The following is a 21,715-nucleotide window of genomic DNA, read 5'->3' as shown; positions in this document are numbered from 1 at the left end:
AGTTTTCTCTGCTCCAGTCTCTTTTGGCAGATTAATTCAGAGCCGTTTGTACAAACATCCGCCTGAGGATGAATGATGGTGTACTGTAGGCGTTTATGTTCGTCTCCATCACCAGACAGAGAGTTCAGAGACAACGCTCCACTTATCTTTCACTGGGCTGCGTTCTAGATCAGCACTTGTTTAGGCAACCTCCGACACTTTGCACAGCAGGAGCTCAATATTTGCCTGTCAAATAAATGAACCCAGATCTTTTGATTCTGAATTTTCTTTCCACACCTATCTTATCTGTCATCCATTTATCTCCAGGAGTACCTGCCTAAACAACCCTTGAGATCTCCATGGTCTATCTTTGTCCTGTCTCCACACTCCACGTAACGGAGAGCTACATTGCAGCCCATCCAAGAGAACTTTGCTACAGGAAACACCAGAAAGACTTTGTCATCACCTCAGCTCATCTATAAATAATGCCACAGTGTGGCTGCTCCACGATTTTACGGTCAGGGTTTATTTTATCATTTTTTAACTTTTCATACTTTGAGCATCTGGCCTCGAAGTTATCCGTCTTGATTCGCAGGTACATTAACTTTAAGAGTCAAAACCTCGTTTTTAAAAACAAGTTTGATCTTTTTTTCAAGGCTTTCTTATAAAACGATTACCTTTCTCTCCAGGAGATGGCAGTAAAACACAAACAATACCCCATGCAAGCCGTATTTTCAGTATCTCAGGCTCATTTCAACATGAGGCAGTAGGAGCTCCATTCTGGGGTTACATTTCCACAATAATTCTAAATTAAAAAGTTAGGGTCTTTCTAAAGATTTGATCTATTTGTCTCTCTGCTGACAGTAACGCATGTATTTTCTCAAGTGGGAAAATTTAACCCTGGTTATATTTAAGAATTCCTTTTTTTTTTTTATACCAGGGATGTTGTTGGCAATATAAAACAAGAGGGTCTTTAGGAAAAATTCTCTTTAACTGTTGTAGTACGTGCATTAGTCTTAATGAATTTTAGCTTGCTTTTTAGTGATGCAGTGGTTAAGAGCTCGGCTGCTAACTGAAAGGTCCGCAGTTCCAATCCACCAGCCACTCCTTGGAAACTCTGGGGCAATTTACTCTGTCCTGTAGGGTCTCCGGAAATGCTGGTGGAGTAGTTGTTAAGTGCTACAGCTACTAACCAAAAAGTCAGCAGTTTGAATCCACCAGGCAGTCCTTGGAAACTCTGTGGGGCAGCTCTACTCTGTCCTATGCGGTCGCTATGAGCTGGAATCAATTGGATGGCAATGGGTTTGGTTTTGGTTCTATCGGGTCGCTATGAGCCAGAGTTGACTCAAGGGTAATGGGAATGTTTAATTCATTATATTATGTTAGTAAAGATAAAATTATTTGTGCTCTGATGTGACTTCAGCTGAGAAAATGGTCTTTCTGTGGAATATATTTGAATGTGTGTAAATGCTAGATGTATGCATATTTATTGGAGCGTCTTTCAAAAAGTTATTTCAGCCTTCCGGAATTACAGCTCATGTTTTAGTCTCTGCACTGTTTACAGAATTAGATTTCTTTAATTTATTTTTGCAAATTTTGGCTAATTATCCATAACTTCTAGGGAATTTCTCAAATAAAACTGGAAGAAACTATTCATTAGACCAAGATGAACAATATATCACATTAACTACAAGGCAGTTCGCAGGGTGTGCCGAGTTAAATTTGAGAGACAAAGAAGCACAGATTAGAAGCATATCAGCAAGTCAGAAATCTATTACCTGAACGAAAAACCTATTACCTATTATTTTCTGAAAAATAAAAAAAGGAAAGTGTAGCAAAATGTTCAATTATGATTTGTAAATTGTTGTAATATGTTATTCCAATTCATTTGTAGGCACTCGAACCTCCTTAGTGTGTTTTTGCTAGGAGTAAGAAGGAAACCCTGGTAGTACAGTGGCTAAGAGCTAGGCTGCTAACCAAAACGTCGGCAGTTTGAATCCAGCAGGCACTCCTTGGAAACGGTGGGGCAGCTCTACTCTGTCCTATAGGGTAGCTATGAGTTGGAATCGGCTTGATGGCAATGGATTTGGCGTTTTTTTTTTTTTTAGAAGTAAGAAGAATCTTTCTTCTGCGCATCCCAGCCCCAGCTGCCCTGTCTGGTAAATATTTTAACTTCGTTATTCATTGTGCTGGTCAGAAAGTAGACAACAGACATCAGGGTCTGAGAAGCAATGACATCCTGAGAGATGGGAGCAAGGAAAGATCTAGTACAGGGTATTTCTGTGAACATTCACCCCTCATTTCTTTCTTCATTCAACAAATACTTATTTAGGTTTGTTATCAGCAGTCACTGTGCACAGTGGCAAGGAGATATGCTCCCTGCTGACATTCTTGTGGACCTGAGCCCCTGTCGCCCGCTCTATCTATGTTTTCTGGGTCTAAGTCTGCATTCAGATGGATGGCGAGCGTCCTGCCTTCATCTCCCTTGTCTTGTAACTTTCCTCTCCTACATTCCCTCTTGTTATCTTTTTGCATTACAATACAGTAGGAGACACTTCCTTGACTTTATCCTCCAGGTTGCCAGTTTGGGTTTTAGCCCTGTTCATGCTATTATTCAGTCCATTTACTGAACTTTTTATTTTCCTAGTCATATTTAAAATTTCCATGGGGTTCTGTTTGTTCATTTTCCACAGAAATTGTTCTAGTTTTTGGATGGACTCTACTCTTAAATCTCTTTGGGGGTAATTAGATTTTTAAAACAAGTGTCTTTGTCCACTGTTTCTTTTCTTTTTTATATTGATTTAAAAAATCGTGCTGATCACATCATATTTTTGAAGAAAAGACACTGATAGATTTGGGTAGAGCAAATGGTTAAGCTGTCAGCAACTAACTGAAAGTTTGGTAGTTTGAATCCATTCTGAGGCATCTTAGACGAAAGCCCTGGTGATCTAAAAAAAAAAAAAAAATTTTACTTTAGAAAAATCACAGCCGTTGAAAACTCTATGAAGTGCAGTGCTGCTCTGACACACGGGGTGATCATGAGTCAGAATCGACTAGACACTTGGTTTTGGTTTTGTGTTTGGATGCTTGGTACGAGATTCCAACATTCTTCCTTTGAATGGCCGAGCTGACCATGTGCCTTGAATGAGTGAGTGAATGACATAGAGTAACAGGAGCGCTGCCCCTTTCTAGGGTGTGGGGTGTAGTGAAAGCAATTGCCAAAATAACCAGAGTTTACTTGGGGCTGGTGCACTTCAGTGTAGTTTACGCTTTTCTTCCTTCTCTTAGTGCTTAATGGGCAAGTCAAGGGTTGCTTAATTTTTATTCTCTAGTCTGGCACTTAAGGACTATATTGAAAAAATTGTGCAGTGGGATAATATTTTTGAAATAAATTATTATTGATGAACATTTTCTTCTTTGTAATTCTTGATGCATTTTGCTTTCTGCCCACTCAGGCTGATGCTTCTGTTGCTAAATGTAGGCAGAGACAAGGCACCCCCAAGGATAAGAAAGTCATTGCTCAGCTTGGGGGTGTGGGTGTGGTGGGGTGCTAAAGACTCTCGATCAGTTCTGGAATCCCGCAGTATACAGGGATTGTCCCCATTTCCTATCTAGAATTCAGGGTTAGGGGATACCTCTTTGTAGAATGCTCTATGCCATTCCAGGTGGTATGGAATGACTGGGCCATCTGGGGGCCTGAGATAGGGCCCCGATTTCCACATAGCCTGCACATGTGGGGAGAAGCGCCAGAGTTCTTGCATGTCTGTAAGGACGGGCAAGCAGTAGGTAGACGGGAGTTGAGAACTAGAGGATCTGACAAGGGTAGCCACGATGAAGGGTGAAGGGACCCATCTCCGAGGTCTGGGGCTATATGGACCAAAGCTAGGAATCAGCTGGAGCATACAGCTGGGTCTCCGTGGCTAGTACTTAGCAAGAACTTGGAACTTGCTAAGTCAGAGGGAGGTGAGTCAGATTGGGCTACGTCAGAGGGAGAGTGGTCATACTGTGCCAAGAGACCAGATGGAGACGTGATAGCTAGAGACACTACAGCAGGGGTCCAATGAGGACAAAGCTTCCTTTTAAGGGTAGCATGAGCTCCATTCCTCCTGAATTCAGCAGAAGGTAGCTGAGAAAGACAAAGCACCGATGATGATGACCCTTCTCCCTGCCCATGGCTATCTCTAGCATTATGATGCCATTCAGAGACAGGAGAAGACAACGGAGCAGAGCAATCTGGAAAGGAAAACTACCCCGATAAGGAATGTGGGTTTTGAATGGATTGAGGCTGAATTGGGAATTGACTGCTGTAATTGTTAGGTGCTGTTGAGTCAATTCGGCCTCACTGTTACCCCATGTAACAGAGCAGAACTGTCCCATAGGGCTTTTCTCCCAGGAAAACTGTCCCATAGGTCTTTCTCCCAGGGAACCACTGGGTGGATTCTAACTGCCATTTTTTTGATTAGCAGCCTAGTGCTTAACTGTTGCTCCATGGGGACAACCGTTCTGGATCAGGAGGAAGATACTTTTAATTGACAAGATCAAGGGATGCTGCTGTCCAGTGACCTCGGGTCTAGGAAAGAGGGGCTGTGCTCTGGGCCTTTTTTGTCTATGCCCCTACCCACAGGATGGGTTTTCAGTCCTTTGGGTCAAGGGGATGTGCCTACCAAGCTTGCATACCTGTTGTAAACTGGACACCTGAGACCCTGCAAATGATCTGGGCCTACTTCTAAGGCCTGTGGGGCTCTCTTCTTTGATCCCCTTCCCTGGGTCTACCTTCCTGTGGCTTGAAGTTTATATCTTCAGGGCTGAGGAGTGGCCAAATGACAGCTATTCTTTGAGGGTGTGGATGAAGTTGGATATGTGGGTTTAGACAGCCATCTTTATGCATCCATAGGTTCTCCACGTGCAGGCAGAAGATGTTGTGGGAAGAGAAGCAGAGTGGGTGGGCCTGGGCTGCTGTTGGGTCCATTCTGCTACAAGCAGCTCAACCAGCTGTAGACCCTTAGTCTTCCTTACGAGGTCCTGCTTTCTCTGTGGACTCTAGGGGAGGATCCTTATCTATTTCAGCTTCTGGTAGCCCCAGGCATTCCTTGGTGTTCCTTGACTTGTAGGTGTATCTTAACACCTACAAAGAGACAATACCTGTCTCTTTCCTCTTTTTTAAGGATAGCACTCAATTGGATTAGGACCACCCTACTCCTCATGTTAACTGATAACACCTTCAAAGACTCTATTTCCAAACAAAGCCATGGTCATGGATTGAATCGTGTCCTCCCCCCGCCCCCCCCCCACCCCCGGCCAATAAGTGTCAACTTGGCTTGGGCATGATTCCCAGTATTTTGTGGTTGTCCTCCATTTGGTGATCTGATGGAATTTTTCTATGTGTTGAAAATTCTAATCTCTGCCTGTGGTTAAAGAGGAAAGATTAGGTTATGTTAAAGAGGATTAGGGTGGAATGCAACACCAGAGCAGTTTTCCTGGGGTGTGGTCTGCATCACCTGTTATCTTACAAGAGATAAAAGAAGAGAGACGGGAACCCCCTACCACCAAAAATCAGAGCCAGGAGAAAACCATGCTCTTTGGGCCTGGGGTCCCCACCCTGAAAAGCTCCTAGTTCCAGGGGAAGGACCAGTCCCCAGATCCAACAGAGAGAGAAAGTCTTTCCCTGGAGCTGGTGCCCTGAATTTGAACTTCTAGCCTCCTAGACTGTGAGAGAATAAACTTCTGTTTGTTAAAGCCATCCACTCGTGGTATTTCTGTTATAGCAGCACTAGATAACTAAGAGGAGTGTTTAACAAAGAAAAAAATACTTAGCAAGACTGTATTCTTCATCAGCTTTTAAACTTTTGGAGTTGGTGAGGGATAGGTTGTGGGGAGGGGCATGGCAATACTGCATAATGTGGTCACAGGCCCTGCTTGCCTTTCATTAGAGGGCATTCAGACCTGCTTCCTCTTTTCTGGCTTCTCATGTAATTACTTATTTCTCTCTTTTACACTTTCATCCTTGTCTGTATTCAGTGTCTTCCTTTGTGTACTACTTCTAGAAGCCCAGGACAAGGTTCCCTCCCAATCCCGTCTCTCCTGGAATACTCGGCCTCCTGACTCTCCAGCTCTCCTGAGCTTCACTAGCCGGACCTGGGAAGAGTTTACTGTTTGTCTCTCTATCTAGTTCTAGGAGCAGTATCCTGAGTGAGGCCCTCTGCCTCCTCACATCCACTGACCAAAGAATAAGCCAAATGTGAGAGGAAGACAGAAACAGCACACCTCGTGGTATTGCCATGGAGTTCCCAAACTGAAGAAGATTAGGGCTGGAAGGTGTCTTCGAGGTCCCTTGCAGATCAGAAGGAAACTGCAATCCAGAGAAGGTAGCTCTCCACTGCCCAGGCAGCCCGAGACCCTCCCTCCTCCCTGGGCATTTGCCTTTACAGTGAGCTGTGCTATGCGATCTCTCTTTCTCAAGAGTTGACTTTGTCCAATTTTATTGGCCTGCCAAGGAACAAACACAAGTATTCCTTCTTCCTAAAATATTTCCAAAAGGATCTTCCCTTAAAAGTATTAAACCAAAAAAAAAAAAAAAAAAAATCTTGTCCTTGCCATTTGGCTTTGTAACCATTATTTATTGATTATTTATTTCCTTGGAGGAGAGGAAGATGGTCTTGGCTAAAACCAATGCCTCTGTGGATGCGAGGAGGCAGTCACGTAAACTAATAAAAGTATATTACTTTTCTGATATCATCCGCTTCTATTTGCACCAAGGGGAGTATGTGTGTTGAATTATTTTTTAATTTAATTATTTTATTTTTGCTCGAATTTTATTGAAGGATTGAGATAGGGAATTTTTTCATTTACAAAGTCTCTTTGTAGTCATACATACATGACTCCATCTCTGAGCACAATTTCACTTACTGTCACATGTGATCCTGAATCAAGATTGCCCACCTCAGAAGTCAGCATAGAATCAAAGTCAGGCTTTATGTCTTTCTATTTCCTATTATTTGTATGTATTCACCTTCTTTAAAAAATATTTGGAAGTGATTTAAAAGGTATATATGTATATATATGCATATATACTTCTATTTACTTGTAAATATGTGTGTGTATATATGTGACACCCAGGAGCGTGTGTATATATATATACACATTGATGTGTATATATATGTATGTATCATTGAAAGCCGGCTCTGACTGATAGCCCTGGCAGCCAACAGTGCGGTGGCAGAGTAATTCAGGACTTTCAACTGCCCACTCTCCAGCCCTTTGGGTCAAGTTACGAACTTTTTTGCCCTGATTCTTTGCCTTAGGTCTAGCTTCAGCTCTGTGCCATCAGACAACTGCCACTGATTCTGGATTCATATTCTAGTTTTTATCATTTCTTCCAATATAAACATTCATGGCTTGATCTGAACATTGAATGTTTAAGGTTTTGTTAAAAATTTTTATATAGGCAAAAGTTAAAACGGCTTCCCTGGGCCAAAAGCCAAACAAAAATTAGTCACAAGGCAATTTACAAGAAACAACAGCTTTACACAGAATCAAAACTTAAGGAGGTTTTCCCTAACAGCATGAGTTAGCAATACTGATCAGCATGAGTTAGCAATGCTATTCCAATAAAGACAAACCAGCTTAGCGTTCAGTGACCAACTTTTCCAAAACAAAAGGAAAATTAAATGTGATTAATCAATCAAAGCAAAGGGGAAACCCTGGTGGTTAAGGTTGGCAGTTCGAATCCACCGGTTGCTCCTTGGAAACTCTATGGGGCAGTTCTACTCTGTCCTATAGGGTTGTGACTCAGTGGCAACGGGTTTAATTTTTTTTTCCTTACGCTTTAAAAGGGCATTGTTACTGTGCAAACTCACACTCCCTCACCATTTTTAGTTGGGAGTGCTCCCTGTTTGTGAACAGTGTCTCTCTCAATAAACCCTGTTAACTGTGATTGACTCATTTATCAATTTTCTTTTTTTTCTTCTTAACAGTTTCATTTTCTTAACTAGACCTTACAATCTGTGTATGATCTCCAGGCTTGTTATACTTATATACCCTCCAGTTCTAAGACCAATCTCTACCAAACCAACTGGCCCATCCCAGCCCTGCCCTAAAGCAAGGACTTTTGGCTCAATCCCTCCCACCTTATTGCTTCCTCCACCATCTTTAGCTTTAGTTGGTGTCTAGAATCTGAACAGCCCTAAATTGTTATAGCTGTCTTGGTGTTTATTAGAAATGGACAGAACTGAAAAAGCAGTATTATTCCTTTTTAAGAGACTATCTATCCTCTTTGTTAAAGGTGTTATCTCCTGCTTGGTTTTAAAAGTGATTTTAATTGTCATTCGTAATGTAAATGGTTCCTGGAAGGCCTTCTGCTACCAGATTGTTTTTGCTCAAACATTCCTTTATCATCTTTCCCCCTTCTACATATAGAATAAAGGCCTTCTGTAGTATGGTATCCACAGCTTTATTTTCCCTCACTCCCGTATAAGAATCTCTGCTGAGACCTGCCACAGCATTCTGTTCAGCTAATACCCTTTTCTGAAAAACTGTCACCCTTTCTTAAAATATGCAAAGCCTTCTCTTAGTACTCCTTCTCTGGAATTTAGCACTTATTTCATCCATTTGATAAATATTTATTGAGTGTCCACAATACGTAAAGCAGTGGGTGCTATGATGTAGCATTGAATAAACTGAATAAAACAGTCCTCCCTGTCCTCAGGGAGTTTACATGCTAAGAGTTAGTAATGATGAAGAAAAAGGAGCTGTTGAGTAGAGAAAGGAAGTAAAGGGGACAGCAGAGCAGGAGTATGCTCCACATGGTTTTTAAAGCTGTGAACTTTCAGAAGCAGATCACCAGGACTTTCAAGGTGCCTCTGGTTGGGTTCAAACCACCAAGGACACATAATGGAGTCTAGCCGGGGAGTGAGTGTAGTTAGAAGCAGGTAACATCTAGGCAGTCAAGGCAAACAGTCATCACACATTAGTCTACCAGATGGATTCAGGACACCAGTTTGTGAAGCAGAACAAAGTGAGTAATGGTTGAAAGAACTGTTAATAAATGAACAACAAATAATGTCAAAAATCCAAGTTTGTGAACTCCACAATTCCTTGATGTACATGGAGACTTAAGGGGTACACTTATTTATTTAATTATTATTATTTTTTTTTATTGTGCTGTAGATGAAGGTGTACGGAGCAAATTAGTTTCTCACTAAACAATTAATAAACATATTGTTTTGTGACATTGGTTGCCAACACCGCGACGTGTCAACACTTTTCCTTCTCGAAATTAGGTTTCCCATTTCCATTTGTCCAGCTTTCCTGTCCCCTCCTGCTTTTTTGTCCTTGCCCTTGGGCTGGTGTGCCATTTAGTCTCCTGCACGTTTGAGCTATGTGTGTTATTGTTTGTTTTATGGGCCTGTTTAATCTTTGGCTGAAGGCTGACCCTCAGGAGTGACTTCAGTACTGAGTTAAAAGGGTGTCCAGGGGCCATATTCTTGGGGTTTCTCCAGTCTGGTCTTTTTTTGGAGGTGCACTTTTATTGATAATTACTGGATGGTGCTGGAAATTGAGAGGTAATTGGCTGATGCTTCCCATTCTGCTGGTTGGGATGAAAAATTCAGTCTCTAGCCTGGCTACAGAGGAGTTAACTAATTCGGCAAGGAGTGAAGTGAGACCAGGAATGAGATCCAGAAGTTCAAGATTCAAGAGATGTGACCAAAGAAACAAAGATTGGGGGTAATTAGAACAAAGTCATGGAAAGGTTAGTGCAGAGGGCAAAGGATGTTCTGGAGTTCCACTGGGACCACAGTGCTGGGTGATTGGTAGACAGTGACAAAAATCTATCACAGGATCGAGGAGTAGGTCCCACTTCCCTTCAATATAGCACAACATACCAGATCTGGTTTTAGTCAAGACCGTCATTCCCTCCTCCAAGGAAATATATAATGAATGACCCTTAGAAGGATTGGTGACAGAAAAAGAGGTTCAAAAGTCCAAATACACGATCAGGAATCGGAAAGGTGATCTAAAACGCAAAGCCACCCTAGGTACCCAGATATATCAAGAGATCAGGACAAAATAAAGAAAGCAGGAGGCATCACTAGAATAATTGTGGTAGCTTAATTTAGGACTCAATGTTCTTAACATTATTTTGGGTGCTAAATGAAGGGGAAAGTACTAGGGAGCATCCTGCTGAGGTGAAGCTCATATCACAGAGAAGGAGGAAAGAAATAGTGGTTTCTGGTGAGCACATCCTGAGAAAGGAAAAGATATTGTCACGATCCTTTGGTGTGAATTTGTTTATGAGCTGGTGATCCCCCCAGAGACTTGGTCTTGGAGCCGAGAAGTGTGGAGAAGCTCTAATGGGGAGAGATGGGTAGTGAACAAGTTTTGGAATATGTCTGTTACAGCATTTTACTTTCCATTAAAAAAAAAAAGAAAGAAAGAAAGAAAAAAATTTCCATAGAGATTGATTTTAGTCAATGTTTTTAAGACACTAGAGCCACTTCTGCTCCTTTATTCTCACCCTCTGTAGATGAGGACGCCATTTAGAAGTTTGACAGTGTTTTTCCCTAAACACTTTGTCCTATTGCGGTTGTCAAATATTGAATTAGATCTTGTTATAAACAGAACAGAAGCTGGCATTGTTGACATTTCCCTTCATTAGGAAGTAACTGAAAGCTGACATTTCCAACCTATCAGCCTTACTTGGTCTACCCATAAGAACACAGTATGAGGAATGAGTCAATCTGTTTCCTTTCCTAATCTTATTAAGGACTCGCTGTGAAACACTAATTGATAAAACTACTTCACTTAATGGATGCCTAAGTATCTCTTCAAAGGGGAGAAAAATAAAATTGATTACCCTAGGATTTAAAGTCTAAATGAAGAAAGAAGGCATTGGTTTGAGTCCTATATAATTATTAATTGAACCTAAGATTTGAAATCCAAAAAAAGAATGAAGACATTGATTTGAGCCCTGATATTGCCTCTTATTACTTATGGTAAATGCTTAATAAAGAAATTAAGTTGCCACTTTCTTCATTTGCAAAACTGGAAAATTAACAATAGCTACTTTACTTTACCTACACCAAAGAATCATTACAAGGGGACAGTTAGATAATATAGGTGAAGGGCTTTACATATGGTTAAGTACTAGACAGATAAACGTGAGTATTTATGTTATACACCCCAAACAAACAAACAACAAGCAAACAAACCCACTGCCTTCGAGTCCATTCCAACTCATAGCAACTCTATAGGACAGAGTAGAACTGCCCCATAGAGTTTCCAAGGAGCACCTGGCAGATTCAAACTGCTAACCTCTTGGTTAGCAGCCATAGCACTTAACCACTACACCACTAGGGTTTCCACACTACATAACCTTAACGGAATACGTTACTAAGTCAGATTAATTGAGGAGCCTCTGGAATAATGTGAAGTTCAAGCAAGATCTGTGGTTGAGGTTGTGTAGAGCTAAAGTCTAATATCACTCTCCTAGAACTCATATGAAGATGAAATTGAATGCATTTTCTAACCCACCAAAACCCATTGACATTGACTTAATTCTGACTCATAGCGACCTTCCAGGACAGAGCAGAACTGGCCGATAGGGTTTCTAAGGCTGTAAATCTTTACAGAAGCAGACAGCCACATCTTTCTTCTGGAGAGCATCTGGTAGGTTTGAACCACTAACCTTTCGGTTAGCAGCCAAGCGCTTAACCACTGTGCCACCAGGGCTCCTTCTATTTGCTAACCTAGCCCCCTCAAAAGTTTGAGACTACAATTCGAAATCTGGAATACCTCAATCACAGAGAATTGGGTGGTTGAGGCCAAAGCAAGAATTACTGTCGTAGTTTATATGAACCAATCTGATTTTTTGAAGAGAATGGGGGCAGAATTTGAAAGCAATTGCTTGAAGATTATAGCAAAATGATTCAGAATATTGACCTGCCTTGAGAAGTAGGACATGAACAAAATCCTCCCACTCTATCAAATTGATAACCCAGGCTTTAGAGAGGATTCAATCAGGGCTGGACAGAAAAAAAGGGAAGATAAGCAGTATCGACCAGAGGTGAAAGTGGAGAAGCCCCCTGTCATGGATTGAATTGTGTTCCCCAAAACACATGTCAACTTGTTTAGGCCATGATTCCCAGTGTCGTGTAGTTTTCCACCATTTTGTAATTGTAATTTTATGTTAAAGAGGATTAGGGTGGGAATGTAACACCCTTACTAAGGTCACATCCTTGATCCAATGGAAAGGGAGTTTCCCTGGGGTGTGGCCTGCACACATCTTTTATCTCCCAAGAGATAAAAAGGAAAGGGAAGCAAGCAGAGAGGAGAGACCTCTTACCACCAAGAAAGCAGTGCCTGGAGCAGAGTGCATCCAAAGGACCCAGGGTCCCTGCTTGGATAAGCTCTTAGTCTGGGAGAAGATTAATAAGAAGGCCAACAGAAAGAGAAAGCCTTCCCCTGTAGCTGACACCCTGAATTTGGACTTTTAGCCTACTTTACCGTGAAGAGATAAATTTCTCTTTGTTAAAGCCATCCACTTGTGGTATTTCTGTTAAAGCAGCACTAGATAACTAAGACACCCCACAAAGTCGTCCTTCTTACTTTACATTTCTGTTAAATTCATAGGTTGACCAGTCTCTTTCTCCATGCAGAATCCCTTGCATAACTCACTGATTTTGATTAAATTTTGGGTGACCAATTTTGAGAAAAGAGTTTTGAGAGAAAGAGGTTATCTTTACTTCTAACTTCTGAGTAAGTCAAGTTACTTTCCATGCCCTCACTGAAATTACTCGCGTGGGATTTATAATTTTGAATACCAATCAATGCAATAAATAAGGTGTTGTTCATTCTAGAGATCAAGTAACCAGATGCATTTTACAACACACTCTCTGTCGTTCCTTTCTTTGCATTAACAAGGTGAAACTTCAGTGTCTCCCAAGGAAAAAGAGTGCTTCTTCCCTTAGGCTCGTTGTCCCAAGCCTGGGCTCATGGTCAAACCCCAAAACCCAACCTGTTGCCGTTGAGTCAATTATGACTCATAGCGACTCTACAGGACAAAGGAGAGCCGCCCAATAGGGTTTCCAAGGAGCAGCTGGTGGATTCAAACTGCCGACCTTTTGGTTGGGAGCTGTAGCACTTAACCACTGGACCACCAGGGCCCACGGCCAGAGGTAGATTATCCAATAGACAAGGTAAGTGCGGTGCTTACGTTGCTTACCAGATCATCCGTAGTGAATAATTTGACATTTTTTCACTGCATCAAAGATTCTGCTTCTAGGTATGCTGTCTCTCTCCCAACCCAGCAGTACCTTCCTACAGAATTGAAGCTTCTTCTCAAGTTTACCATCCTTGACGGGGCAGACTACCCCATCAGCAAGGTAAGCAGAGGTTTACTTTGCTGACTGGGTAATCCGCCCCATCCATGGCATATGAGCAGGGGACTGGCTGGATCTCAGCCCCATTCACCCTTCTTCACTGCACACCCTTCTGCAGGCACAACCCATCTGTATGAGGCAGCCCTGGAATGATTTTATTTAACCCAGTGTCCTGCGCATGTCTTGAAACAAGGTTGGCTGAAAGGGTAGGTGAAGGCTAGTGATGTCTTTTGCTTCGTGATACTGATTTAGCAACACGCATTGCTAAGTTTGGGGAAGAAGCGGTTATACTCTTTGAAAAAGCTGTTTTCTGTTTGAACATGATTATTCCTTAAGCCCTAGAAGAATGCGTCTTCTCTGAGTACAAAGGGAGGCAGAAAATTCTGTAGAATAGTGGGATTCCTGAGACCTGAGTTCTTATTCCAAATTGCTGATACCTCATTTATAAAAATGGGGATGGTATTACTTATTTTGTAGACTTGAAGTAAGGATTAAATGTGTTAATTGCACATGTAAATTCCCTAGCCCAGTGGTTGACTCATGGAGGTAGTAGACATTTAACAACTGTTAATTTCCTCCCCCAATAATGATGAGGTGGAGGTAGTATCACAGAATGGTGATTCAGAAACCCCAGACTTTAGCAGTAGCTCTTATATTAATTAGTTGTGACGTTGGATAAGTCACTTAGACTCTATGGGCTTGGTTTCTCTTCTATAAAAATGAGAGGTTGAATTATCTCGAAGGTTCCTCCTAGCTTAATGAATTTATGATCATTTGCATGTTACTTCTGATTTTATTCTGCATTCCAAATTCAGCAAAAAGTTCTTTTTGTTACCCAAGAGGTAGTGACTTTCACATGACATTGGCATCAGTCGTTCCTTACACTCTTGTATAGGAAAGAGAGTCAGGAAGTTACCAAGAACCTAACTCTGTCCTTTGGAAGAACACAGAACGGCACTGCCTGCAAATCCGTGGAAGGCATTTCACTTCCATGCAATAGTGATACAATGATGTAATAGAGAGGGAGAATTTTACCCATTTTCAAACTCCTGGATTCGGAATCGACTCGACGGCACTGGGCATTTGGTGGGTGGATTGCAGAACCAACCACAAGGAGTCAACATCTGACCTTTCTTTTTCGGGTGCTGACTTAAAGAAGCCTAGCAACAGCTCATGGCCCTTGGTATCCATGCCCTGGGATATTTGCAGACTAGGAAACAGACCTAGATGAGGGATCACTGACTTCAAGATGATGTGTCCATGAAGATAAAGTTTCTGAAAGAATAAATGGAAATTTGCAGCCTATGAGATTTTTCTCCCTGTTTATTACATTTTGGATATTGACGGCATTTGTAGGTGCAAATTAGAAAATATCAGTTCTCAATAATGGTTGTGTGTGAGAATTCCATCCATGCTGATTAAAATTCTAAGTTTTAGAAATCTGTGAGGAATTGTGGAGATCTATCCGGAAAAAAAAAAAAAATTTTTTTTTTTTATCTGAGGAAGGTTGGCAGCATAAAAAATAATCTTGCCACAATTCAAAGATAGGATAGAGGTGGGCTCTGGGAAACACAGTGACTTTGTGAATTTGAATGGACTGCTGAATAGAATATTTAGCAAAAATTGAATATTTTAGCAAAGGGAAGCATGATCTCTAGGAAGGAGTGGAAATGTCCTAGAAATTAACTTTATTTCTACATTAATGTCCAGGTGCATTAGGGCCTAAGTACCTGAGGTACTTACTGGATGGAATGTTTCATGCTAGCCTTATGGACAAGTTGGAGAAATGTGGGTTAACTTGCAGCTGTCAAGTGGATTTATATCTATTGAACAACTACATCGGAGAGCATGAACTTTTACAGGATCCCGGAGGACCTGGAAAACGTGATGCTAGAACTGGAGATATTTAACTTGGAAAATAAAAGAAAGTTTCCTTTTTCCTCCTGGGAGGAACAGGCATGGTAATTATTTTCAAATATTTGTAACAGCTCTATAATTGAAGAGGAATTAGACATTTCTTATATCTCAAGTAAGCCAATTTGGGATCAGTGAGGCAGATTTTTTTCTCCTACAAGGGCAAGATTTCTGTCAATCACTCTAATGGAGTAGACTGCCTTCCGAGGTAGCAAATATTACTCCCTGAAGAGTTCCAGAAGAGACTGGTCACCTGTCCTGGAAATTGTCTGCTGGTCTCTTACATTAAGAGGGAAGCTGGACAAGATAATTTTTTCTGGTCCTTTCTAAAGTTTTAGATGCTGGGATAAGTAAGTTTGAAGAAGTAAGCTAGTGGTCAGAAAGCAAATGGACATCTTCTCTGTCATCATGGCTAAAGGAACATACTATGTTCTGTCACCGAGAAAAGGCTTAATCCAGGAATAAGGAAACCTTCTCAAGGCCATGGATACCAAGAATTCCCTACGAGCTTTATATCCTGATATACGGTTGTGATGGGAAAAATGGGAACATTTTGGTTTTCTTTATCAAAAGACAAGAATGTCTATTAAGTGTTATCCAATTCAATCAGAATTGTGACTGCCGTATAATAATTTTAACTATAAATATTGCATTTTCTCTCTATTCTGGGAGTATACCATTGCCATCGAGTCAATTCTGACTTATAGCGACCCTAGAGGACAGAGTAGAACTGCCCCACGGGGTTTCCAAGGAGTAGCTGGTGGATTCAAACCGCCGATCTTTTGGTTAGCAGCTGTACCACTTAACCACTTCACCACCACGGATCTTTTGCAATATAAGTAAATCTTTCTTAGCATTTGAAGTTATTCTTGAGTTTTCCTTTGACAGCAGTTAAACTGTTGAATGTCTTGATTCCTAATTTTGGATGCTCATAACGCTGGTGAATTTTGAAATTTTCCATGTAACCCATGTTAAGAAGCATAGTTTATGCAACCGCCCTGTATCATGTATGGCTACCATGCCTGTTCCTTTCCAGGTGGGAAAAAAAGAAACTTTTTTTCTTTTCCAGGCTAAATATCTCCACCTCTAGCATTATAACTGAAACCAAATATTCAAGAAACAACACTTATGTAATAATTACAAACTTGTATAATGCTTTGATATTTTCAATTCAATCCAGTTCAGTTCAGCTCATTAAAAATTAAATACTGCTTACATGCCTCACTAATTTCACAGGACTTACATGTAGAAACACACTGCTCTAGGCAGTAGTTAGTCATGGAAACTCAAGTAGTGGCAGAAATCAACGAGAGAGTCCAGGTTTTTTAATTTAGGACATTTGCTAAGCTTACTAAAAAAAAAAAAAAAAGCTTACTACAGAAAGATAATTTTTGGATCTATGTTACATGAGAAATCCTGGGGTTTGCTGTACAGTTACATGCTACTCTGCAGTTCCTTTCTCCCTGTCTTTTCAGCCTCCTCTCCCTCCTCCCACAGAAAACCAAACACAGCCTCCTAGAACAGGAAAGACTGCTAGCGCGATATATTCCTTCTGTGTCTCTCACGTCTTTACATCCCGAGAAGCAAGTTCTAGCCTAAAGCATGTTTGTTTATGAACAGGTAACTGCCCAGATAATGGAATTGCTGATACATTGCTCCTAGCTGCTTGGGTAACCATTCTTTTATTATCAGGAAGGCAAATGCAGTTTTTAAGATCAAAGTGGACACCTCCTGGAAGCCACATTTATTATAAAAGGCTGAAGTGTCTACATTCTTAGGACTCAGAGGAACTTAAAGCAGAAAGACAGTGGTATTCAACAGATGAATGCAATTTTGACAGGATAGCAACCACCAAGTAAGTGACAGGTAATTTAATTCTGAAAGTTACCAAGTCTTCCAGCTCTGGAGTTAAGCAAGGGGCCTGATGATGTGTGTCACAGCTGCAGTCAGGGGCTTTCTGACAAAAATTCCTACTGTCAGCACAGGGACTGAGAACATTTTGATAATTCCCACCGTTTGAGATTCCTTTGGTAGCATGTGGATCCTGTGGCAGCAGAAACCAGGAGCTATACTCTGCTATCACAGAGGAAGTAGAGCTAAAGGCTTTTATAACCCAATCACCATTACAGCATTCGGAAACTTATCACCACTGAATTCTAGCCCTTAAAACATGGCAACCTCGGACAGTAGCAACGGGTCTGTGGCTGTTCCGCTGCCATCTGTCAGCTGCCATTTAATAAGTGTTCCGCCCTATTTGGCCCCTTCGCCAAGATTTTTACATGGCTATCTTTTTTTTTTTTTTTCTGGATTTATCTTTAGGGAAGTCGGAGGAGTGACTCCCAGCTGAGCCCACTTCAAATGCTTAGTAGAAGCTCCTTTCCGTAGGTCATCAAAAAAATCTTTTCTAGTAGTTTTGAATATCCTTGAAGACTTGGCCAAAGCATTTGGGAGAGTAACAAAGGGCTTCATGATTTCCTCCCCAAAACTCTCCAGTAATTTGAAAATCTGAAGAGGCCTAACTCCACAAGCTCTAGATGCTGCCATCCCCCATGCTTTCTCAGGAGTTCATCTTTCTGGGGACTAGAAGGGAGGAACTTTTTTTTTCAATATTTATTAAATGTTTATTGTAATTTAAAGTGCTGGTGTCACATAGGCTTTTTTTTTTTTGGTAACTAGGAACTTCTTACCGGAAACTTTTATGGTGTAAGATGCTATTGATTTTAATGCCTTTTAAATTGACTCTTACTGAACGTGTAAAGCCTAGATCACAGACTTTTGTGTGTGTGTGCTAAAATATATATACCTATATATATAACAGTTTTAAATTTATAAGGGTTTTAATGAGTTCAAAAGGATGCAGTATAAGGAATAGATATAATACGCCTTAGGCAGTCTCTGGGCTAAGTTTTGAAAAAAGTTCACCATTCGCCATTAGTGATGCTAGTAGTTTGTCAAGCTAAACCTTTTTTTTTTTTTTTGCTTTTTGACATGCACAATATTTATGTCCACCCTGGGCGGGGGGAAGGGAATGAATTTAACTTTGTACAAATTAAAAAAAAATTACCCTTATAAATTCTTATCTATGTAGTACTTAAACTAGGGGTAGAGTTATCAATGATTGATTACCGGATACACCATTTTGATTGAAATCCCCCAAATTAAGCTATGGGAGCACCTACTCAGGAGCACTGCCATCCATGACAAATAGAAAATTCCCAACAGGGTGTAGAATGTAGATTTACATGCTGGTTCATAGTTTATATCGATCCCCAATAATGGAGACATAGAATAAATATTCCTTCAGGGAAAAGCAAAGGAAATAAGCAGAGAACACCTAACAGGTGAATACGCATTTCTTCTCCGCGTCTTTCCTGCCAAGGACACATTGGCTTGGTTCCCAAGTCTGCAGGCTTTCTCTGATGCCTGGCAAAGTTTGAGAAGGGACAATCCATGCCTCCAACACTGCTTGTGATTTTCTACCACGCGCACTATCTGACCTTTCTCCAATGCTTTGCATACTGTTGCCGCCTGTTTTATTCCATTGTATTCGAGATAATTGTCCTCATGGGTTCCAGGCTTGGCACACCCGGAATGAGTTACTTGCCCTGTTTCCCTGGGTCCCTCCCTCGGTTGCTACTCACTCAAAAGGGTCGCTGGGGTCTGCCCTCTGGAGCTCTGGAGGGATGGGGATTCTTTTGTAGTACATTTCCCAGTCGAAGGCTCCCCGCATGGCGTCCCCAGCTTGTGCTTCATACCCAAAGTGGTTGTGGTCAATGACATCGATCATAGGGCACACGATGGTTTTGTGGTTTAGGGCAATTTGGTCTGAAAAACGAAAGCAGAGAATAGGAAATGACATGCCCGCTCAGGCCATCTGTCATTTCTCCGTGAAGAAGACTACAGTTGCCTCCTAACGCATAGTGCTCGCAGCCCTGGCGCCCTGTCGCCTCTACAGCATTTTGCCGTAATCCCTGAATGCTGGATTTAACATGAGGGGACAGTGATTAGGTGCAATTAGAGTTGTTGTGTTTTCCTTAAAGAAAGTTACGTCCCGGAGAGACTTGCACAAGTCCACTTAGCTCTATCTTGGTCACATTTTTGCTCTGACCTGTCCCCAATCTGTCATTTTATCGTGCATCCAACATGCTCAGCGTACAAACAAGCCTCGTGTTCCTTCAAGCATACAGTTGGCACTTGCTGAGAAAATATTGGCCTGCTTTCTGAAGGTTCCAAAATGTAAATATTTAACTTCAAGGGGTTTTTAGCATCTAATCTTGTAAGAGTCACAGTTGCACCCTCCTATCCTTCCCCCCTCACACATACCCCAAATGCTGACAGATCAGGCAAAGAATTCCTCACCCTCAGGTTGCCAGAGCTTTTGCCAAATTGCATTTTGTCACTGTTCTTTAAGATGGACCCTGTTTATCAAAATCAAAGCTATGCATTATTACCTTCTGTCATCATGTCCAAAAATACGCTACGACTAAATTCTTGAGTAACTACTAAGTGATTTGTACCCTTTATACACATGCTATTTGCAATCCTCCTAACAACGCTGCAAGGTGGCTGTTTTTATCATTCCCCATTTACATAGGAGGAAAGTGGGCTTAGAGACATTAAATAACTTGTCAGAGGCCCCTAAACTTTTGAGAGTGAGAACCAGGGAGCAACCCCTGCTTAACAGTCCAGTTTCTAAACTCGTGGTGGTTCCGGTGTGCCCTGGTGCTTCTCACGGTAGCAGAAAGGTGATTTTTTTTTTTTTTTTTTTCAGTTTTAGCTCCTTCCTGCTCCGTGTAGACCTGGCTATTGTGATGACGTTAACAGCCAGCTTGGGGAACTGGCATTAGCATGTCCGGTTCAGCCAGAAGAGCTACCTGTGAAGTATTTTCCTTCCCAAGAATGTGCATTTAATCAGTATTTATTACCCTCAAACCAATACCTTCTGACGGGCACAACTTTTAGGTAGAACATCTGCTCTCTGGTTAACTGAGAGACCATTGGATGTGGTGTGTAAAATAAAAGACGTTTAAATATCTTAAACAGAAAGTAGATAGCACTTAGAAATATAACAAAGTTTGGTCATTTTAGTATCATTATTGTTTCAAGAGATCCTGAAATAAATGTTATCTGCGCCAGGAATAACGTCCTCACAGTAAGGAAGCTGTACTTGCTTCAGAAGTTTCTCCTAAGCACAGGGCAGGAAGCGTAGGCTTTTGCTGGCTGTGAAGACAGGCTGCTTTATTTTAATGACACTGATACGGTAGGGGATGGGAGCCACAGAAGGATGCGGAAGCTTTTCCCCTCCACATCTACATGTTTTTTCGTTCCTTCTCGCATTCATGTTTCAGTGACTATTGACAGCAAACCATATGCCAGTCACTTTTTTAGGTTCTGGGGATATAGGGTTGCTATGAGTTGGAATCGACTTGACGGCAGTGGTTTTTTGGGGATATACAAAAAATAAAAATGAAAAAAGCAAACCTGTTGCTGTTGGGTCAATTCCGACTCATGTCGACCCTATAGGACAGAGGAGAACTGCCACACAGGGTTTCCAAGGAGTGGCTGGTGGTTTTGATTTGCTGACCTTTTCTTGGTTAGCAGCCATAGCACGCCCTACCTCTCAACCACTGCCAAAAATCACATAAGATCCCTGTCTTTAGGGATGAAACAAAGAAAATCAATAGACATAATAAATAACTAAATTATATAGTATGCTAAAAGACCAGTTGCCATCAAATTGATTCTGACTCATGGTGACCCCATGTGGTGCAGAGTAGAACTGCCTCTCATAGAGTTTTCAAGGCTGTGACCTTTTGGAAGGAGATTTCCAGGCCTTTCTTCTGAGGCACGTCTAGGTGTGTTCAAATCACTAACTTTTCGGTTAGCAGCCAAATGCTTACCCTGCTTCACCGTTTGTGACACCCAGGGACCTATATACTATGTTAAGTGATAAATGTGACAGAATGAAAATAAAACAGGGTAAGCAGCATGCAAACAGTGCTCTGGAAGCGCAAATGGTTAAGTGCTTGGCTGCTAACCAAAAGGTTGGCAGTTCGAACCCACCCAGCGGCTCCTTGGGAGAAAGACCTCGCCATCTGGTCCCATAAAGGTTAACAGCCAAGAAAACCCGATGGGGAAGTTCTGCTCTGTTGCATGCGGTCACCACCTACAACAGAGGGGTATACAGAACGCTGGGGTGTGGAAGGGGTTGCAGATTTAGACAGGATGGCCCCAGTAGGCCCCGGGGAGCCTGGGGTATCTAATTTCAGCTAATTAGCAGACACACAGACCTGGGACTATTTCAGGATAATCTCCATCAGGGACTCTACGAGCATCCCGTTCCACCTGGGCAAGCCTCAAATGGGTTTTAATCTTTATCTAGCTGTTGCTTCCTCGTAGACGACTTTGACAGAGGGGGTCATCATTTCTGAGTCCAAAATATTTCC

At 41.6% G+C, this 21,715-nt stretch overlaps 1 protein-coding gene across 1 annotated transcript in view; it reads right to left on the bottom strand.

Moving 5' to 3' along the window:
• The window catches only part of GALNTL6 (polypeptide N-acetylgalactosaminyltransferase like 6), a 1,356,076-nt gene that overhangs the window by 223,450 nt on the left and 1,110,911 nt on the right, over positions 1–21,715 (bottom strand). The window contains exon 7 of the mRNA XM_049864011.1: positions 18,911–19,094. Within this exon, the coding sequence (XP_049719968.1) occupies positions 18,911–19,094 (184 nt within the window). The remainder of the gene's footprint in view (positions 1–18,910; positions 19,095–21,715) is intronic.

This window comes from Elephas maximus, chromosome 21, assembly GCF_024166365.1.
Source record: "Elephas maximus indicus isolate mEleMax1 chromosome 21, mEleMax1 primary haplotype, whole genome shotgun sequence".
In the NCBI taxonomy this organism is placed as follows: Eukaryota; Metazoa; Chordata; class Mammalia; order Proboscidea; family Elephantidae; genus Elephas; species Elephas maximus.
The sequence above is the reverse complement of the archived record's forward strand: the minus strand, read 5'-3'. Positions and strand labels throughout refer to the sequence as shown.